This window comes from Branchiostoma floridae, chromosome 5, assembly GCF_000003815.2.
Source record: "Branchiostoma floridae strain S238N-H82 chromosome 5, Bfl_VNyyK, whole genome shotgun sequence".
NCBI lineage: Eukaryota > Metazoa > Chordata > Leptocardii > Amphioxiformes > Branchiostomatidae > Branchiostoma > Branchiostoma floridae.
This window is the reverse complement of record NC_049983.1, coordinates 20,101,548-20,121,389: the sequence shown is the minus strand read 5'-3', so window position 1 is coordinate 20,121,389 and position 19,842 is coordinate 20,101,548. Positions and strand designations below refer to the sequence as shown.

Genomic DNA, 19,842 nt, shown 5'->3' with positions numbered 1-19,842 from the left:
TGTACAGCAGCACTCACGATGAAGGTTAGGATCACAACCAATAACACACAGAAAAAAATGTGGTGTTTCAAGTTGCCCTATCCCCCAAGCACAGGTTCGGCACCGGCATTTTTTGGCGATTTTTCTTCTATTCATCAATATAATTTACTTGCTATATCGTATATGTGTTGCAGCATGAGTTGGTTGCGGTCATTCCACCCTGATGACGGTGTGTGACAGGCATGTAAATGTTGGAAGTAAGTTATTTTCTGGTTGTGCTAAAAGAACCTTACTATATGAATAACTGCCAACCTGATGAAGTTATTCACGAATAATACAGTCTCAACGATACAACCACCTCCATCGTCTCATGTCAGTAAAATAACATCATAGAACTTAAGAAATATCTAATGATAGATGAGGAATACCATTAACAAACTACATGTATATAACCCGGCTTCGTTGATGTCTGAAGGGGATGGAAAGGTGAGGCTATCTAGAGACAGTACAGTTTGTTTCGTGATTTCTTTTAGTAATAATTACTTCATGTATGCCTTGTTTCCTAGCCTGGTATCCAGTCTTGTACAGCCTGATGTAGGCTGGGGATTATGGTTGAGAAGTGAGCCTCAGCTGTTCAGCCTGGATACCAAGCTACTTTCCCTCCTAGTTACTTGACCATTTGATTAGTTAGTTGTGTTTGCCATCTTGGTAATTGATTCGAAGTCGCCTATGTGAGACTTTTGAATGTGATCTTCTCTTTTGCAAGGACAAAATTTAAGGCTTTGTCAAGTGTGGACGGTTTCTTAACCTTTGCTGGTTTTGTCACAAAATCCTTCAGTAGTACCTTGTAAGAGCTTTCTATCTCGTCTGAAAGTTTCTTGATTTTCGTCAGGGATCCGGTGAAAAACTCCCATGCATACTGTCTTTCCAAACCCTGTCGCGCTTTGTTTAAAGCATTATTGGTCGTCTCAATGGCTAATTGCCCCTCTTTGTCAGCAGTGGCCATCATAACTGTCTCCCCTATCTTCAGGGAACTGGATATACTATTGATGGCATCCTCCGTCTGCAGTGAGCTGTTCTTAGCAGATATTTCTACCTTTTTAAGATTCTCATCTAGATTCTTGATGGCCGCCTTTAACTCTTTGCCCTTGAGGTTCTTGACTTTAACCATAGAGGCTTCAAGCTCCATGGTGTTCTTACTTAAGGTCTTTTTAGCAGACGCCTCCATTTTGGGGTCGATTTTCTTCTGGGTTGTTTGCTCTCGTTGACCATGAGAGCTCTGCATAACGAACAAAGCGCGGATAAGTTCGGACTTGTCGCTCTCATTGGAGAACTGCTGGGCAGCGTCCAACTTGTTGGCTGCCGTCTGCAGAGACGTGATGGACGTCAGGACAGATCCCACCACTTCTTCACCCAAATGAGCGACGGGTGATTTCTTCTTCACTGCGATAGCTGCTGATTGACTGGCTTGTGAGGCATTCTGTCCCGAAATGGTTTGACCTGCGAGTGCTGCAGACGACGCATTGCTCGCTGCTGATTGGCTGACTTGTGAGGCATTTTGACTCGAAGCGGTTTGACCTGCGGCTGCTGCAGACGACACATTGCTCGCTGCTGATTGGCTGCTTTGTGACACATTGCTCGCTGCTGATTGGCTAGTTTGTGACACATTCTGTCCCGAAGCGGTTTGACCTGCAGCTGCTGCAGACGACGCATTTGTAGCTGCTGATTGGCTGGTTTGTGACACATTCTGTCCTGAAGCGGCTTGAGCGGCAGCGGATGCAGACGATACATTGCTCGCTGCTGATTGGCTGACTTGTGACAAGTTCTGTCCCGAAGCGGCTTGAGCGGCAGCTGCTGCAGACGACACATTGCTCGCTGCTGATTGGCTGGTTTGTGACACATTCTTTCCCGAAGCGGCTTGAGCGGCAGCTGCTGCAGACGATACATTGCTCGCTGCTGATTGGCTGGTTTGTGACGCATTCTTTCCCGAAGCGGCTTGAGCGGCAGCTGCTACAGATGACACATTGCTCGCTGCTGATTGGCTGGTTTGTGACACATTCTTTCCTGAAGCGGTTTGACCTGCAGCTATTGCAGACGACGCATTTGTAGCCGCTGATTGGCTGGTTTGTAACACATTCTTTCCCGAAGAGGCTTGAGCGGCAGCTGCAGCAGACGACGCATTGCTCGCTGTTGATTGGCTGGTTTGTGACACATTCTGTCCCGAAGCGGCTTGTGTGGCAGCTGCAGCAGACGACACATTGCTCGACACTGATTGGCTGGTTTGTGACACATTCTTTTCCGACGCGACTTGAGCTGTAGCTGCTGCAGACGACGCATTTGTAGCTGCTGATTGGCTGGTTTGTGAGATATTCTGTCCCGAAGCGGTTTTAGCTGGAGTGGATGTTGCAGACGACACGTTGCTTGCTGCTGATTGGCTAACATGTGAGGCATTTTGTGCCGAAGCGGTTTGACCTACAGCTGTTGCAGACGACGTATTTGTAGCTGCTGATTGGCTGGGTTGTGAAATATTCTGTGCCGAAGCGGTATTAGCTGCAGTGGATGCTGCAGACGACACGTTGCTTGCTGCTGATTGGCTGGTTTGTGTCATATTCTGTCCCGCAGCGGTTTGAGCTGCAGGTGCTGCAGACGATACATTGGTCGCCGCTGATTGGCTGGTTTGTGACACGTTCTGTCCCGCAGCGGTTTGAGTTGCAGGTGCTGCAGACGATACATTGCTAGCCGCTGATTGGCTGGTTTGTGACACGTTCTGTCCCGCAGCGGTTTGAGTTGCAGGTGCTGCAGACGATACATTGGTCGCTGCTGATTGGCTGGTTTGTGAGGTGTTTTGACTCGAAGCGGTTTGTGCTGCTGTCGAGGAAACGTTAGTAGAAGATGATTGGCTGGCCTGTGTGACATTTCGCCCAATGGCACTTTGGTCTGCTCCAGACGATATATTGTTTGCCGTTGATTGGCTGGCGCCTGATAAGCTTTGGCCACTAGTATTTTTGGCTTGAGAGGACGACTCATTTACTGTTTGTGTTTGGCTAGGCTTAGACAGGTGTTGCTCCGTAGTGTTAGCCTGATCAGTCGTGTTTGTTGTCGGTTTGGTTACGACTGGAGCCTCCGTCGTTGGCGTTTTAGGAACGATTTTAACGCCACCATCGGGAGCAAGCTGAATGGTGATTCTTTTGCCATGATCGGTGTCGATTGCGTTATCCTGAGATTCACTTACTGCACCTTTCTTTTCCTCCATCTCATGTTTGACCTCTTTCATGATCATGCCAAGATTGGTTTGCATTTGGTGAAGGATATTCAACTGCTTACGACGACGATTTTCCTCATTCAAATCTCTCACTTCTGTGAAAGAAAAATAGAACGTTTTTGCAAATTGCATGTATCTAAGTTTGTTGTGTAAATAAACGACAAACACTGGAATGAGCTAGATCTACTTCGGGGTTCCTCTGTAATAGTGTATGCTTCAGGCTACGAGCACGAGGGTCAACAGTAAGAATTAACGATTCTGGTACACCCAGTGCCCATATCTATGCAGAGTGTCCATATCTACTTAAGTATTATCTCAAGTATGTCCATCTTTACCCTAGGAATGTTTCTACATACCTGCTGATTTTTGTTCCGTCCCACTGCTAAAGCTTGGATGTTCCACACTACCGGCGATGTTGCTTGGCAAGTCATTTTGCATGATTTGTTTTTCATGAACTCTGTCAGCTACTTGTCTGTAGTTGTCGATCCTAGATGGTGAAGTAAATAAACGGTTGGTTTGTGTGTATAACATCTACAATTATAGTATGTCATTTGCCAGGGCATAATAATCCCTTCTTGATTATATCTGTAAATGTTTGAAGATGGAATTCACACATAAGAATTACAGTAGAAGTACGTACACATTGAGCAATAATAGTAGCGTCGTGGGAATTTACTACCGCGATATCACTACTACCAAATGAACCTAAGGCATCCCGTCAATTTGTGATATACATATGAATGAATGAGTGGTTTATTATTCTTGTAAAACATTGTTTCGCGTACATTAATTCTAAACAATATAGTCATAAAAATGCAAATACAATTTACCGTTTTCCGTCTCAACTGTGACGGTACTGGGCTATTTTGGTAACTAATGGGCAGGTTGCTGCCAAAGTCATTTTTGTAGCTTCTTAGGTTTCGGTCGTTTTCTTGTCGTGCTGTGTCGGGCAGGAGATCTGCAATACCTTTCAATGTGGCCATTCCGTGGGCAAACCAGACGCACATATAGTTTTATTTGGGGGGGGGGGGGGTTACAAGTACATGTAACGTTACTTACATGTTAAGCTTGTCTTCCATCTCGTGAAGGATATCCAACTGCTTACGACGGGTCTCCTTGGTCAAATCCCTCACTTTGGCGAAAAAGAACATATAAGAATTATCACAATTTATGCAATTATTTAAGTTTGTTACCTGTTTAAACATTAGCATACATTAACGTGATATATTGATGTTAAATGTAATCAGAATCGACCACATAGACTACACCAGAATAACCTTAAGAATCTAAACAAAGACAGACACAACTAGAACACATTGAACACTTCTGTGCCATCCATGTACATACCTGCTGATTTGCTTTCTTTCCCACCGCTATATGTTGGGTGTTCCACACTGCCGGCGATGTTGCTTGGCAAGTCATTTTGTCTGATTCGTTTTTCATGTGCTATGGCGGCCTCTTGTCTGTGCCTGTCCATCCTAGACGTAAGGTAAATAAACGGTTGGTTTGTGTGTGCAGCACCTACTCTGACTAAAGTGTGCCTTTTGCCAGCACAATTATCCATTCTTCATTATATCTGTAAATACTTCAGGATATGAAATTCAAGCAAAAGAATTAAAAGTAGAAGTACATACACATTGAACATCAAACAGGAGGGACTTAACTTCAACGATAACAAATAAATCTAAATTTACGGATTGTTCTGACATCCCTTCAGTTTGCAGCATCTGTATGAATGAATGAGTGGTTTATTATTCTTGTAAAACTCTTGTATGATTGTAACATATCATTTTTCGTTATTCAAAAGTCTCAACAGTGATCGTCCTGGGCTATTTTTTGGTAACTAATGGTGTGGCAGGGTGTTAAAGTTATTTTGTAGTTTCGTAGGTTTAGATCGTTTTCTTGCCGTGTTGTGTTGGGCAGGAGATCTGCAGTGCGTTCCGATGTGGTCATGTCGTGGCCAGACCAGACGTACATATCGTTTTTTTTTTAAATTGACAAGTACACGTACTTACATGTCAATCTTGTCTTTCATCTTGTGAAGAATATCCAGCTGCTTACGGCGGGTCTCCGGGTTCAAATCTCTCACTATTGCGAAAAAGGACATGTAACAATAATCATGATTTATGCAATCATCCAAGCGTACATTAACGTGATATTTTGAATATCACCAGAATTGACAATATGGACTTCAACGAAATAATCTAAAAAGTCCCCAAAATCGAAACGAATACGGACACAATAAGAACACCTTAAACACTTTTGCGCCATCCATGTACATTACCTGCTGATTTGCTTTCCGTCCCACCGCTATAGCTAGAGTGTTCCACACTCTCGGCGATGTTGCTTGGCAAGTCATTTTGTCTGATTTGTTTTTCATGTGCTCTGGCAGCTGATTGTCTGTATCTGTCGAGCCTAAGAGGGAGGTAAATAAACTGTTAGTTTGTGTGCAAAATCTGTATCTTTTGCCAGAGTACATCAAAGCACTCTCCATCATGTCCTTATATATATTTGAAAAGCTGAAATTCGCACAAAGCAGTTACAGTAGGAGTACCGAGTATGGACATATTGGACAAAAAGTGGTAATGTCATCAGAATTGACAATAACACTAGTAAAATAGAAACTGCAAACATTAATACTTTCCAAACAGGTTGTTTCTTACGTGTTTTGGTGCTTTCTTTGTGACAGGTAAAAGACAGAAAGAAAACAGCACAAAAAAGAAGTCCCGATAAAAACGTCTAAAACACGCAAAAACAGCCGAACCTGTTTGGAGAGTAATGCATTAGCACCTTTTGGATTTGTAAATTAATTTGTCACAACAGAAAAGGATAGGATACATGTTCCTCGTTCTGGTCACCTCATTGGTAAAACATGGACATGCTAAGTATGGATACACAATGAGCTATAAGTCAAATTTCAGATTGAAAACTACGCATCTCGTAATTCTCTTTATAGGGTTTTATATTGCTAGTGAAGAATGTTTACCGTTGACGAAGGGCCTCTAAGTACGGATGTACCACACGGGTCTTGTGAGGAGACCAGATTCCCAGCATATCTCTCCTTCTGTGGTCCTTAGACACATCCTTGACGGCTATGGGGAGAGAAAGGCAGTACGTGTCATTGCCTCACTCAGTCATTGATAACGTTATCATAAAATCTTCCGACCTTTGACAAGGTTCCATGACTTAGCTCAAAGATTTCAACTTGATAGTGAGTCTGTTGAAAATACATTGCTTTACACACACACACACACACACACACACACAAACACACACAAACAAACACACACACACACAAACACACACACACGGCACTGTAGATTGTCTTCATCTGGATTTCTCTCCTACAAATGGTGTGTAGTAGGGCTGGGTATCGGTACAGCGTACCGGTACAAAACCGGTTTTTCTTGTTGGACCGGTCCAGAAAAACCGGACCTGAAAAAATTAGGTGGACCGGATGTTGGACCGATTAGAAAATTAACATATTATTTTATCAGGCATTCACACGTTTTGGCGCTTGCAGTTGGAAGAAAATGACAAGAGTGAAGTAGAGTAGACTTTATAGTAATTTCTACCAAGGTTTACAGTCAATCGTACAGGTGCAGTTAGCGTTGTAGGATTTTAAAACGCCAGTGTAAGTCTAATACCCCGCCAAACATATTTCTTTGTAGTGAAATGGACAATTGGTATGAGTCATACTGAATCAGGTCCAGGTTCAGGTCCGGACCTGATCATTTGGACCTGAACCGGACCTGGACCTGAATTTTCTGTACCGGTACCCACCCCTAGTGTGTAGTTTTGGGTACGAGGGCTACCAGCAGAATGATCGACTCTGGTACAACCTGTGGTCTAGTCCTGTGTATTGTCAATTTGGTTCTATGTTTAGTTATGTCATTTGTAAATAAGGTGTAAAACAATTTGAATATTTGTCTTTCTGTGTTTTGTCACAGAGTGTTGAAAAGCACCAGCGAGCTATGAACTGAAATAGTGATGAGCAAGTAACCCTGGTTGTCCTCGTCCTCTACATGTATAAATGTTTGTGGATTGGGCACAGATTTGTCTGACATGTTGTTGGACCACCTGCCCTGACTTCAAAAATTGCAAGCCTCCAGCCATGGGCTCGCCTCATCTAACAGACAACTCAGTGTTCATCCCAGCTCTTTGTGTTTGCCAGTTTATCGTCACCTTCAGCAATTGGCGGTGTTTGAAACATTAGAGACGACGTTCACGTGTATATTACACATGTCAGAATTATTCCGCTTCCACTTAGAATATTTCTGTCTAGCATTTGTGTTAGTTTACAGTACATTGTATGTCATGTGAAGTCAGCCATATGATTCACACACACACACAAAATAGCATTTTCTGAACATTTTGCTGTTTCTTACAAGCAGAAACACTCCAACAGATACTCTCTCTGAATAAAATCAAATGTTTCCCGACCAGAAACAAATGTAAACGTTGTCGGGAAGAAGTCAGTATCTCCTGCCTACATATGCTCGTTTCTATGATTGACATCATCATACCCATTGGATAAATTCATTTCGCATTGATATAAACCCCATGATGTATGTTCAGATAACATTGATATTCCTTGCTGTGACCTAAAATGAATATTACTGCTATCATGTGACCTAAAAGGTATCTCACAGCGCACACATCGAGAAGAGAATCGTATTGACCAACAGCAACGCCAAAAGTTAAAGCATGCCTTGTCGATTGTTGGTTACACAGTACAGGCACACAAACAAGAGCTAAATCTTGTAAAACATGTAAAACATACTTGGCAGATATTACAGATGTAATATAAAACTGTACGTGCATGATGTGACCGAAGAATCACCATGATGTTTTACTGACACTAACAGATAATCATAACAGAAATATGGAATGTGACCCATATTCAGTCACACAAAACACATGTACTAAAAAGTGAGGCGATGGAAGCTTACCTGAAAAAGACGTCGCCGTCTGGACCGCATTCAGTAGAAAAACTACAAACAAAATACTCGCCCATCCTGAACAGGCCCGAAAACAACCCATTTTGGCTCTCAAGGTCCAAAACCTGGAGAGATTTCGGGACTTGTTGTCAGGAAACTGGTCCAAAAGTCACTGGAGCGAAGTAGAAAGACCCGTTGGACAGGAACAGACAACTGGCCGATGGTGGATGTGCACAAAATATGTTCCATTAACTAGGCAACTCGATAAGAGCAGGAGCATACGCCTTCCGGACATATGCAGGAAAATTATACAGTATCAGATTGGTGTTACTATTATTATCTGAAACATTTTGATGTATGTGTTCCTGCGCTAATAATTATTTTCCTTTCTGATCCTGCGGTGAACGCCAAAAGAAACATTGCCCGCTGAGAGTTGCGCCGCTGTATTCAATTTCCTTCCAAAAAATACTTACAGAAAATGCTTCTTGTGATGTACTTTATTCTTATTACTCACCTCCAACATATACAGATTCATTTGTCTCTCTCCGCTGCTTATTAAATCTTATAAGCTTGAGTAAGTAAGATAACTTAAGCACTAAGAAATCGCTCTTGATACAACCATTCCTTTCTTACAATGATCTGTGACCAAACCGTAATGACGTAATTGCTATTGAATATTAATATCACATCATTAGCATCTATTTTACTCTGATTGCTATGTAAAAACAACCATAGTAGTGACAACTAGGTTTTAATTTCAAATGCCATCATATGAGTGTGTAACTTACATCTTTCTGAGTACACAGAAAACCATTTTCAGGTTTACATTTAAAAATGTTGTTTGCTTTGATTCAGATCTATTCAAATCTTAGCATCTACGAGTTACAACACAATTCAAGTTTGTCGGGTGCTATATAACATTTAAGGAATCTTTTACTGACAAAATGATTGTATATATGTCCTATATTCTATATCGTGTATACACCGCGCCTCACACACGCACGCGCCCGCACACACATACTAGCACACACACGCACACACACACACACACACACACACACACACACACACATATATACACACACACGCGCACGCACACACACATACACGTAACTAAGTACATATAGCATGTACATAGCAAAATCATTCAGAAAGACTAATCAATGCATCTCATGACCTTTCCTTATATATGGATATTCACTATGATATACTTTTCAGTAATAACGTTAAGTCATTACCATTGCACTTCACCAGAAATAGGCAAATGGCAATGTAAACTCTACAGGTACAATTTTCACTGCATCTCTCTGCACTTAAGTCAAGTTAATTAAGATGAGTAAAACATAATGTAATCTTTCTCAAGATCTTTTTGCAACCTGTCTTTTCTTCCAATGAGCTGCTATCGAAATTACATTTAAGTAATTGTCACACACAATGTCATATTTCACTCGGATCGGTACGTAAGAACAACCATAACAGTGAAAACTAGGTTTGTAACTATGCATTCTGAGCTGTCAACTATCATCTTGCAACTAGTATTCCAACCGTTGAAATATTGTTTTCGCTCGTTAGACAGGCGTCCAAATGACATTTTAGAAATTGTACTCATGTAAAGCCACACAGGTATATTCAAAAGTCCTTCCAAACTAGCAAGGAATACAAATATACAAGAAAACCTTTTAGTCTTCAAACTTATAATACTAATGATATTCATATTAATTGTACAGTGTACTCGGTCACAAACTTGTAACCAGGGCTTTTCTGCTATTGAACATATGAAAAAAGGGTATTAAATAAACAGTACTTATTACAATCAATTTAGTTATCAGGCAAAAGAGTTATCCAATTAAAATAAGAAAACAACTCATGATTGTTACAAAAAGATAACAACAAGTGCTGGGTCATGGCTGCATGGACCAATCAGACGTCTCCATTCCCATCGGTTAATGTAAGCAAAACCAGTTCATTCATGATCGGCCAAGAAGCTACGAATGCGCACTTGAAGGAATGATGGATTGCAACTTGTCAACATTATGACTTTGAATTGTCTGTATGATAATAACACTAATGTACCACTATTCCTTAGGCGTTTACGGTAACAATATAACGCCCCGCTAACTTTATTCGACAGCTAGAGCCATGTTAGGAGATACAAGGTCGTATTTGTTTCTCTCACAGGGTGGATTATTGTTATTTGGGACGCTTGCAAATGAAGGGATAGTGACGGGAGCACTGATCGTCATTCCACTGTCCTCTCTTCACCTGGACGCGGAAAATGAGGCCGGCATCTCCATCCTGGTAAAAAAGGTGGAATTAGAACTAAGTTGTTCATATGTCCTAGAATAGCTAATATTTCACCTTTAATTACCTATGTCTTTCATTCTTCTTGTATATCATTATCTTAATTTATCTGCAATTTATCGTTCTTATGTTTTCGCTTAAGTTATTATCATGATTATCTTAAGCCTCTTGAACCTTAAATATGTAATCGCAGATAATTAAAGTACTCACCTTTGAGTACACACCGACACATTCCTGTCCTTCAAACCATGACATAATATTGCAATTGTTGTTAGGCTCTCCCGGCTCCCAGTTCGTGTAGGTGACCTTTGACCCATCGGTAAACTGACGGAACTTTTCATCCTTGCGATTCAGTCCAAACCAGACTAGATGAACACCCCAGTTCCCAACAGGAGCTGTGACCATAGAAAGCATCTTGTTTATTATCAGCTCGTCATACATGTAATGGTTCCTGAGGAGTGAGTGACATGATTCAATTTTCTTTTAGTTCTATCTTCTAAAAGAATGCTTTGTAGGAATATGAGATAAATCAGTGCGCCATGGAGAGCGCTTAAATGTTAATTTAATCACTTCTGTTCCTTTCATTAAAAGATTCTTGCCAAAGAAATGTGAAGTACGCTAGCCCGCTGGTTTATTTGGTGGTCATGATAACCGGGCAGGCCTAATGTCACAGTGCAGCATACGCAAAAGTAAAGGCAGGGCATCATCAAATATTCCAGGACATCTAATTGTTCTTCATTTGTAATATAAATCAATTAGATATCTGGACAATTGTGAAAAACACAATGTACACACATATCCTAATGTTACCAGCGTGGTGCGCTATTTGAAATGCTTGCTAACTTATTAGAAATATGTAACCACTTGTTCGTTGCCAATGACATAACGGCTGACCTTATAAAGGGAGCGCTTCTTTGGCCAGTTTCATTTGACTAAATTGAGACAGGAAAATATTCTATCCAACCCAGCTGTCCTTCTTCATCATCGTGTCCGTAAGGCCACATGATCTAGCTATTTTGTCAATTACATTTGACGACCACTGCAAGGACGGTCAAAAGTTTAATCCACTTTTGTTTTGGAACAACTTTTGACTCTAGCTGGAGTCTATGATGATAATGAGCTTCATGTATAACCTACCACCAACGATGATATTGTTGATGAAGTTGGCCTCCTCACGGCTGGTGATAGAGGCCAAATTCGCACCATCCTGTTTACACTTTGAGTTCGCATTTTGCCAGTTGTCTGCTTTTGTCACCAACGTGTAGCAGTGACCCTTATATCCACTCCACCCACGACGGCATAGCTTGGCTGGAACAAACGACAGTATAATGAGATGACGGATTTTCAATCAATCAATCAAACCCCAGGGTTCTGTTCAATCTGAATGGGCTAAGCCTTTATTTTCCAAAATTAGAATAGAATTCACCTTGCTGGCAGTTCTGTCCAGTCCATCCAGGGTCACAGATACATTTGTAGCCGCCATCTTGGTTCACACAGCGTCCATGTTGGCATGGCTTCCTGGTACATTCATTCAGGTCTGTGTCAAAACGGAAAATAGTTTTTGTGCCCAACATAAGGAAAGTTGTAAAGGTGGTAAGGAGGATGATCAGGGTGAATGCACCAAGGAGAGGGCCAGCAAAATGGAACAAATTGACAATCGTCTACAACAAACAGAATTTTAAAACTCGCCATTTACAGTTAGACCGACACACAAAACGACCTCACCTAGCTGACAGTTCTGTCCAATCCATCGTGGGCTGCAGATACACCTGTAGCTACCATCATTGTTCACACAGCGTCCATGTTGGCAGGGATTTATGGTACATTCATTCTGGTCTGTGTTGGAACAGGAAAGTACAGTTTGCTAATTTATTATTGTTTCCAGACAAACAAACGGGTAGTTAATTGGACCAATGATCTTGAAACTGACAACAGAAGAAGAAAAAAAATCAGACTGGATATAAAACCTTTACTGCTGCAACAGACTAACTACGATGGCTATAGGGAGAATATTCGCCGACATAGCCAATTAGACAAGGGCCTAACGACTAATGCAGAAACGAATTCCACAACATGATATTTCCTTCCTTTACTAGTCTGAGATTCTTGACTAAATGACTTATATTACCGTTAACAAAGTTTAAATGTAAAGTTGAAAGTTCAAACTTTCTCTGCTATACAAGAGGAACTCACCTTGCTGACAGTTGTGCCCAGTCCATCCAGGGTCACAGGTACAGTTGTAGTCGCCATCTTGGTTCGCACAGCGTCCATGTTGGCATGCGTTCCTCATACACGCATTTATGTCTGTGAGATAACGGAAAGTAAGTTGTTGTTTTAAATGGAACAAACTGAAAAGCTTCTACAGCCGAAAATGCCAGACATTTATACTTTATTTCCAAAGAGTCTGTCGGGTAAAAAATTCAATGTAGGAAGAAATTCCAGGAACACTGCAGTTAGAGTTTGACTGCTACACAAAAAAGAACTCACCTTGCTGACAGTTTCGTCCAATCCATCCAGGGTCACAGGTACATTTGTAGCCGCCATCTTGGTTCAGACAGCGTCCATGTTGACATGGTTTCCAGATACACTCGTTCAGGTCTACGTCAAAGAGGAAACAAATATTGTGTTATCGCCACAGATATGACCGGTGTGAAGACAATCAATGTTAATGTAAGTTCAGCATTAATGACAGGACTAGAGGGAAGCCATTAGAATTTGAAGGATAATCAGTGTGAATGCACGTTCAGCACCAAAGACAGAACCAATGTGAAGTTAGCAGGAGGATGATCGGTGTGCATATAAGTTCAGCACAAAGGACATGACCAGTGTTAAGCTAGTGTTTATGTAATATCAGCATCCAGTGTGAAGTTAGTATGAGGATAATAAAGGTGAATGTACTTTCAGCACCAGGGACAGGGTCATAGGATGGAACAAACTTAAAAGTATCTACAACACATAACGTTAGATGTCGGGTATTTACACCACAGTCACACCACATATAAAGATGGACGGCTTTACAAGAAGACCTCACCTTTCTCACAGTTTCGTCCAGTCCATCCAGGTTCACAGGTACATTTGTAGCCGCCATCTTCGTTCACACAGCGTCCATGTTGGCATGGGTTCGATGTACGCTCATTCCGGTCTGTGTCAAATAGAAAAATGCTATTGTGCTCAGCACTAGGGACAATACGGGTGTGAAGATAATAGAGGACAACCAATGTTAATGTAAGTTCAGCTTTAGGTGCAGAACCAGTGTGAAGTCATTGGAATTTTTTAAAAATTGAAAAAGATCATCAATATAAACGTGCATTCAGTGCCAGGGACAGAACCAGTGTGAAGTTATTTCAGAACCAGTGTGAAGTTAGTAGAAGGATAACCAACGTGAATGTAAGTTTAGCACCATGGACAGGGCCGTAGAATGGAACAGACTGACAAGCATCTACAACAGGTAACGTAAGATGAGTATCAAAACACTCCAGTTACACCACATTTATAGCTGGACTGCTACACAAGACAAACTCGCCTCTCTCACAGTTTCGTCCAGTCCACCCAGGCCTGCAGATACATTTGTAGCCACCGTCTTGGTTTACACAGCGTCCATGTTGGCAGGGGTTAGAGGCACACTCATTCTGATCTGTGTCGAAACGGGACATGAGTTAGTATTCTGCACATCACTTGAGACAGGACCGGTGTGCTGTGTGTTGGGGAATAACCAGTGTGGATGTGAGTCATTTGAAGAATAGTCGGTGTTAAGGGAAGTTCAGTACCAGGGCCAGAACCAATGTGAAGTTAGTAGGGGGATTACTAGTCTAAATGTAGGTAGTTAGAATGTAAATGTAGGCTCAGTTCCATGGACAGGACCAGTGTGAAGTCCCTAAGAGGATAACCAGTGTGAATATAAATTCAGCACCAGGGACAGGACCAGTGTGAAGTTAGTAGGAGGATGGTCAGTTTGAATGTGAGTTTAGCACCGGGGACACGACCACTGTGAAATTTGTAGGAGGATGATTAGTGAATGTGAGTTTAGGACCAGTGTGAAGTAAGTAGGAGGATAATCATCGTGAATGTGAGTTCTGAACCAGGGTTTTAGGTTTGATTACTGTTTATGCAATGTCAGCACCAAAGACAAAATTAGTATGAAGCCAGTAAAAGGATAATCAATTTGAATCTACGTTCAGCACCAGGGACAGGATAAAAATGGAACAAACTGACAAGCATCTACAGCACATGATGCACAGCTACAGCCTACAGCTACGTTTGATGAACACTCCAGCTACATCGCATTTAAAGATGGACTGCTATACAAAAAGAACTCACCTTGCTGACAGTTTCGTCCAGTCCATCCAGGGTCACAGATACATTTGTAGCCGCCATCTTGGTTCACACAGCGTCCATGTTGGCATGGGTTCGAGGCACACTCATTCCGGTCTGTGTCAAAACGAAGCATAAGTTAGCATTGTGCTCAGCACTAGAGACAGGACCGGTGTGACGCCTGTAGGTAATAACCAGTGGGAATGGGAGTCATGTGAAGGATAATCAGTGTTAGTAACATGGACAAATTACTAGTGTGAAGTTAGCAGGGGTCAATTAGTCTAAATCTAAGTAATTAGAATAACAATCAATGTAATTGTAGGTTCAGTTCCATGGACAGGACCAGTGTGAAGTCGCTAGGAGGATAATCAGTGTACATCTAAACTCAACACCAAGGATATGATCAGTGTGAAGTTAGCAGGGGATGATCGGTGTTTATGACATTTCAGCATCAGGGACAGAACCAGAGTGAAGTTACTGTAGTTGTAGGATAATAAAGGTGACGCCATAACGGAAAATAAGGGAATACACACATTCAGCATAAAGGAATGTACATATTGAGCAATACCAGGTACATTGATGCTATATGTACATGAAAATACATTCTAGAGCTGACTAACAGTGCATGTGTTACAAAATCTTTCGCTGCAAGGAGTGAGTGAGTGAGTGAGTGAGTGAGTGAGTGAGTGAGTGAGTGAGTGAGTGAGTGAGTGAGTGAATGAATGTTTACGCAAGTCACCTTGCTGGCAGTTTTGTCCAGTCCATCCCGGAAGGCAGATGCAGCTGTAACCAGTATCCTTGTTCACACAGGTTCCATGCTGACAGGGCTTCTGCACACATCCAATCATGTCTGTAGTGAAACAAAGTACCAAATACCTTATTATCTGCGGCAAGTCTGTCTATCAGTGAGTCTCTGTGTGTGTGTGTGTGTATCTGCGTAAGTATGTCTGCATGTCTGTATATCTGTGTGTCTATGTGTTTTGGGTTTTCTCAATATGCGCGATTCAGCAATACCAAAAATCCTCAGTGATGCTTGGCCTGTGGGTACTTGAAATGTCGCAAAGAAGTATTTTGGGTGGAGTCTGCCACCTCATGTTGCCCTAAAAGGGGTTTGGATATCGGGACTTTGTTATCGTTGCACCAATGTGGTCAGAAGCCTATGTTAACATAGATTACCTAATGTTATATTCTGTTAGAACTCGGGAAGATGACAGCAGAGACGCGCCGGTTTTGACTTTTCACTACAACGCCTTCTACAGAATGACAAGTCGTGGTGTCGCACTCGCTTTTTACACTCTCTCCTCGCCACCTGTTTTAGACAATAGACAACCAGCATGTTTAGGGTTCTGGTTAGCGTAGATCAGCATTTGAAATCTCAAACTAACATTGCTTACCTGTAGTTGACAGAAATGTGACGGTTACAGGCAGGGTCTCGGTGGTGTTTGCAAATAAATCTGCTGATTCCGGTTGATATTTGGCAACAAGAGAGGCAGAGCTGCTGTGGTTGAAGAATGCCATGGACGATGGAGGGCCAGGTGTTTTTGAGACCATCATGCCTGCTTGCATCTTTGAATCGAATGTATTCTACAGCCATACGAACAACGTGTAAGATCAGGGTCACAACTTTGCATGTATGGTTGCATCAATTCATACTTCTTAAGGTGTGGTGTAATGAAAATCCTACTGCATCGTTACTACAGCCCTGAAGAATCGTATATTGTCCATTGGTCGAGTGAAAGCTACGACAGAAGTCGGTTTAAGAATATTTTTGATGAGCCACCGGCAATATAGAAATCATAATTCGTACACTTACGTGCACAAAGCAGAAGTGAGACCTGTGTCAACAACACCATTCCTGAATGAGTATATATAATGGCCCTGTAAATTGAAGATATCTCCATATGGTTGTGGGAAATGGTCCTGATGACTGGTGTTCAGTCGATAATTGAGGTGAGTAACATGTTCATAGTGTCTTATAGTATAGTATAGAAAATCCGAGCTAAACGTAAACTACCTTTTTCTCATGTATGAGATGAGTTGCCAGGACTGAAGCGGTGATAACTGACGCAATCATCAAGATGCCACAGCCCAGTGCAAGCAGAATCAATGTACTAACTGTCACCTTGTTCCACATGCCAACGACACGCGCTAAGGTAGAACGCAAAAGATAACTAGTTGTTATTACACCCAAACATACGTCACTCACCGACGTGCACACGTACAACACACATAACGTTACACACACACACACACACACAACACATAACGTTACACACACACACACAACACACATAACGTTACACACACACACACACACATACGAACGCGCACACACGAACACACACACACACCCCAAAAACAATACCAGCTTCACGAGTTTTCAAAGTACAACATTAAACACTCTAATTATCCGCTGTCGCCTTTCAGCATGCATTTACCAACAGTACCTCAACAATAACCCAGCAGTGATGGAAAAATATCATTTCTTGAACAGATCCTTTCGGAAAGGAATAGAAAGAGAAATCGTAATATTCCGTTGGGAATGCAAATGTCCTTTACGTGCATATGTATAGAAACATTAAAAAAAACATGATGTAAGGACATACCACTATGAAGCCAGAAGCAATAGTACATTTGCATAAATCAGGGTCCCCCAATAGATGACCCCCGTTACAAGCATTAATGTATTATGCAACCAATAAAATATACACCATTGTCTGGACATTTAAGATTTATTACTCATAATGTGATGTCATATCTGAAAGTACAAATTGTTGAATGACATGTTAAAGATAAAACATTAATTTTTAAAGGGCCCACAAAAACTAAGAGATATGGAACACGAGCCTGATGACCCCATACCATGGTTGATGCTAAGTATTTACCCAATGCTGTTGTTTTTAATTTTGAAGTAGAGTTGGGCGATCTCATACCTATGCCAAATAGAATGTTGTAACTGTCTGACCCGATTGAATGTAGCAGTTATGACTATTCATTACTTGTACGTTTATCAACACGTACCTTTAGCCTTGTTAGCAAAGCTTACTTCCTCGGGGGTGCCGTAGTCTTTCCCCTCCTCCTTGTACCCGCGGACATCCTCAGGTTTGTCGTAAACGGACTCCTCTCGGTGCTCCGGACACTCCACTATGTGGTCTCCGGGTGAGTCGTAGTCAACTCCCTCTTCCTTGTACCCGCGGACATCCTCATGTTTGTCGTAAACAGACGTCTTGTCGTACTCCGGGCACTCCACTATGTGGTCTCCTATATGCAGGTACCGGGGCTCGGGTGGACCAGGGTGCGGGGCGCTGTCGGCACCGGGTGGGCCAAGTTTTGTCTCACACACAGCTTTGCGCCGGAGTTTAGGATCTTTCTCGATGCCTTTTGCAGGGGTAGAGGGCAATTCTGCCCTTCTTTTCTCACGACGTTTGGGAGCTGGCGTGTGCTCGACGGCCACAGGGCGTATACGTGCTGAACTCAGCTTACTGATGTCCACATCCTCCCCGGGCTTGTCCTCTCCGCCCGGAGCGATCTTCTCGTCGGCTGCCGCCATTTCTGCACCGGAAAAAACACACAAGAATTCAAATACAATCATCAATTGACTCCTGTCACTAGCTTAACATGGTATGGTCCTGTGTGATTACATGTACTGGATACATGGATATTTCATGAGTCATTTCTAACGCTGTAGTCCCTTTTTTAAAGTGATCAATACATAAAGCAACAGGTTGAAATTGCTTTTCTTCCATGGATAAACTTTAACAATATCAATCCTTTGCCTTAAGTTACCCGTTTAGGACCCATCTGAGAGGGTTTTATTTGTCTCATAATACCCCCTTTCCACTAGGACGGCGCTCTCGCCGCGCTCTCTCTGCGACCTACAATATGACACATCTTTCAACGAATTGTATCGAAAATAAACGAATCTTGTTACACTTTGTGTGTTTTGTTGTCTTCTCCATCACACTTTTACGTTTTGTATGATATACCCAGTGTGAAAGCGAAGGTTTCACATATGTTATTTACGTCGCAGTGAGAGCGCAGCACGATCGCCGTCCTAGTGGAAAGGGGGCCTAATCAAGAAGTAAACCATTATCAAAAAGCGTGGTTTTTAAAAAAAAACACTGGCGACGTGAGAATTAGTAAGAAGGGAATGGCGGAACGGTTTGGACTTATTCGTTGAAGTAGGTATTGAAAGGTCTTAACTGAAGCTGGTAGTTGGACTAGTTACAGCACAACTGAGGTTAAAAGTGATGTAGTCTAAATTTGCTAGTTATCATTAGAAACCATGGCTGAAAGTGGAAGTAATCATCACGATATTTTAACTGCGATGAAAAATGTCTGTACTTTGTTCTATGTACGTCATGCAAGTTGCAATGTGAGGTCAAATTACACGCTGTGCAACTCCTGCTGCAGGGCGAGCTGCATGGCCGAAAGAGGGTACCAGTCGTCATTACGTACATTAACTGCAAGTAAATCCGCCACTGTTGAATCATATACACTGTTGAAACACCTACAAATGAAACATGTCACAACAGAGTCTATGTCCTCGTTATTGGCTGGAGCGCACAAATTTTCATCTAATTGTTTCATTGAATATGCAAATAATACTGTAACTTGCTACCATAATCTATTTTGTATGGTGGTCCTCTTAACCAAAAATGTATTTATCGTATGTGTAGATGTCCAAGTTTCGCAAAATTCCATAGTTACATCCTATTATAAATCAGGCAAATAACTTGCACAGTTACATACTTGGTGCATCGTCGTGTACATCAATAACTAACTTACACATGTGAATTAGATAATCCCCACCATTAACCACTATGGAATTATGGCATTGTCACATTGATTATGCAAATTAGACTCTTATTTTTATATTTAGCATACGTTAATGCTGCACCTGCCATGAATTATCTATTTTACGTGCATAAAAACCCTATTATGGAAAACACTAGAAACACATGTGTCCTCATCAATTATGTAAATTAAGTCATCATTAACATAAAAAGCATGCCATATCTGTCGTACAGCTCTGTCTAAACTACATGT

The 19,842-nt window shown here is 41.8% G+C and overlaps 2 protein-coding genes across 3 annotated transcripts; both read right to left on the bottom strand.

Moving 5' to 3' along the window:
- Positions 1–238: 238 nt before the first annotated feature.
- LOC118416463 (cell wall protein AWA1-like) lies at positions 239–8,358 on the bottom strand. Of its 2 annotated transcripts, XM_035821568.1 has the most exons (8): positions 8,194–8,358; positions 6,228–6,333; positions 5,526–5,656; positions 5,257–5,329; positions 4,589–4,719; positions 4,301–4,373; positions 3,598–3,728; positions 239–3,336 (listed from the first exon to the last, which is right to left on the bottom strand). In XM_035821568.1, the coding sequence occupies exons 1-8, from the start codon at positions 8,282–8,284 to the stop codon at positions 707–709; spliced, it is 3,366 nt and encodes a 1,121-aa protein (XP_035677461.1). In that variant the 5' UTR covers positions 8,285–8,358; the 3' UTR covers positions 239–706. The 2 variants fall into 2 exon arrangements, with proteins under 2 accessions (XP_035677461.1, XP_035677462.1); XM_035821569.1 differs by lacking the exons at positions 4,589–4,719; positions 5,257–5,329.
- An 882-nt stretch (positions 8,359–9,240) lies between these two features.
- On the bottom strand, positions 9,241–17,045 carry LOC118416250 (fibropellin-3-like). The gene is made up of 11 exons (XM_035821336.1): positions 16,808–17,045; positions 16,188–16,377; positions 15,489–15,643; positions 13,864–13,921; positions 12,970–13,080; positions 12,676–12,786; positions 12,208–12,318; positions 11,909–12,019; positions 11,620–11,790; positions 10,693–10,877; positions 9,241–10,476 (listed from the first exon to the last, which is right to left on the bottom strand). Exons 1-11 carry the CDS (start codon positions 16,925–16,927, stop codon positions 10,372–10,374), a joined length of 1,428 nt encoding a protein of 475 aa, XP_035677229.1. The 5' UTR covers positions 16,928–17,045; the 3' UTR covers positions 9,241–10,371.
- Between the last annotated feature and the right edge of the window lie 2,797 nt (positions 17,046–19,842).

Coding starts and splice junctions, on each gene's coding strand:
- LOC118416463 (XM_035821568.1), bottom strand. CDS start 8,284: ATGGGTTGTTTTCGGGCCTGTTCAGGATGGGCGAGTATTTTGTTTGTA. Junction 4,720..5,256: donor ATGAAAGACAAGATTGACAT/GTAAGTACGTGT, acceptor CCTTACGTCTAG/GATGGACAGGCACAGACAAG. Junction 4,374..4,588: donor GAAAGAAAGCAAATCAGCAG/GTATGTACATGG, acceptor TTTTCGCCAAAG/TGAGGGATTTGACCAAGGAG.
- LOC118416250 (XM_035821336.1), bottom strand. CDS start 16,927: ATGTGGAACAAGGTGACAGTTAGTACATTGATTCTGCTTGCACTGGGC. Junction 12,787..12,969: donor TGGACGAAACTGTCAGCAAG/GTGAGTTCTTTT, acceptor GTTATCTCACAG/ACATAAATGCGTGTATGAGG. Junction 12,319..12,675: donor TGGGCACAACTGTCAGCAAG/GTGAGTTCCTCT, acceptor GTTCCAACACAG/ACCAGAATGAATGTACCATA.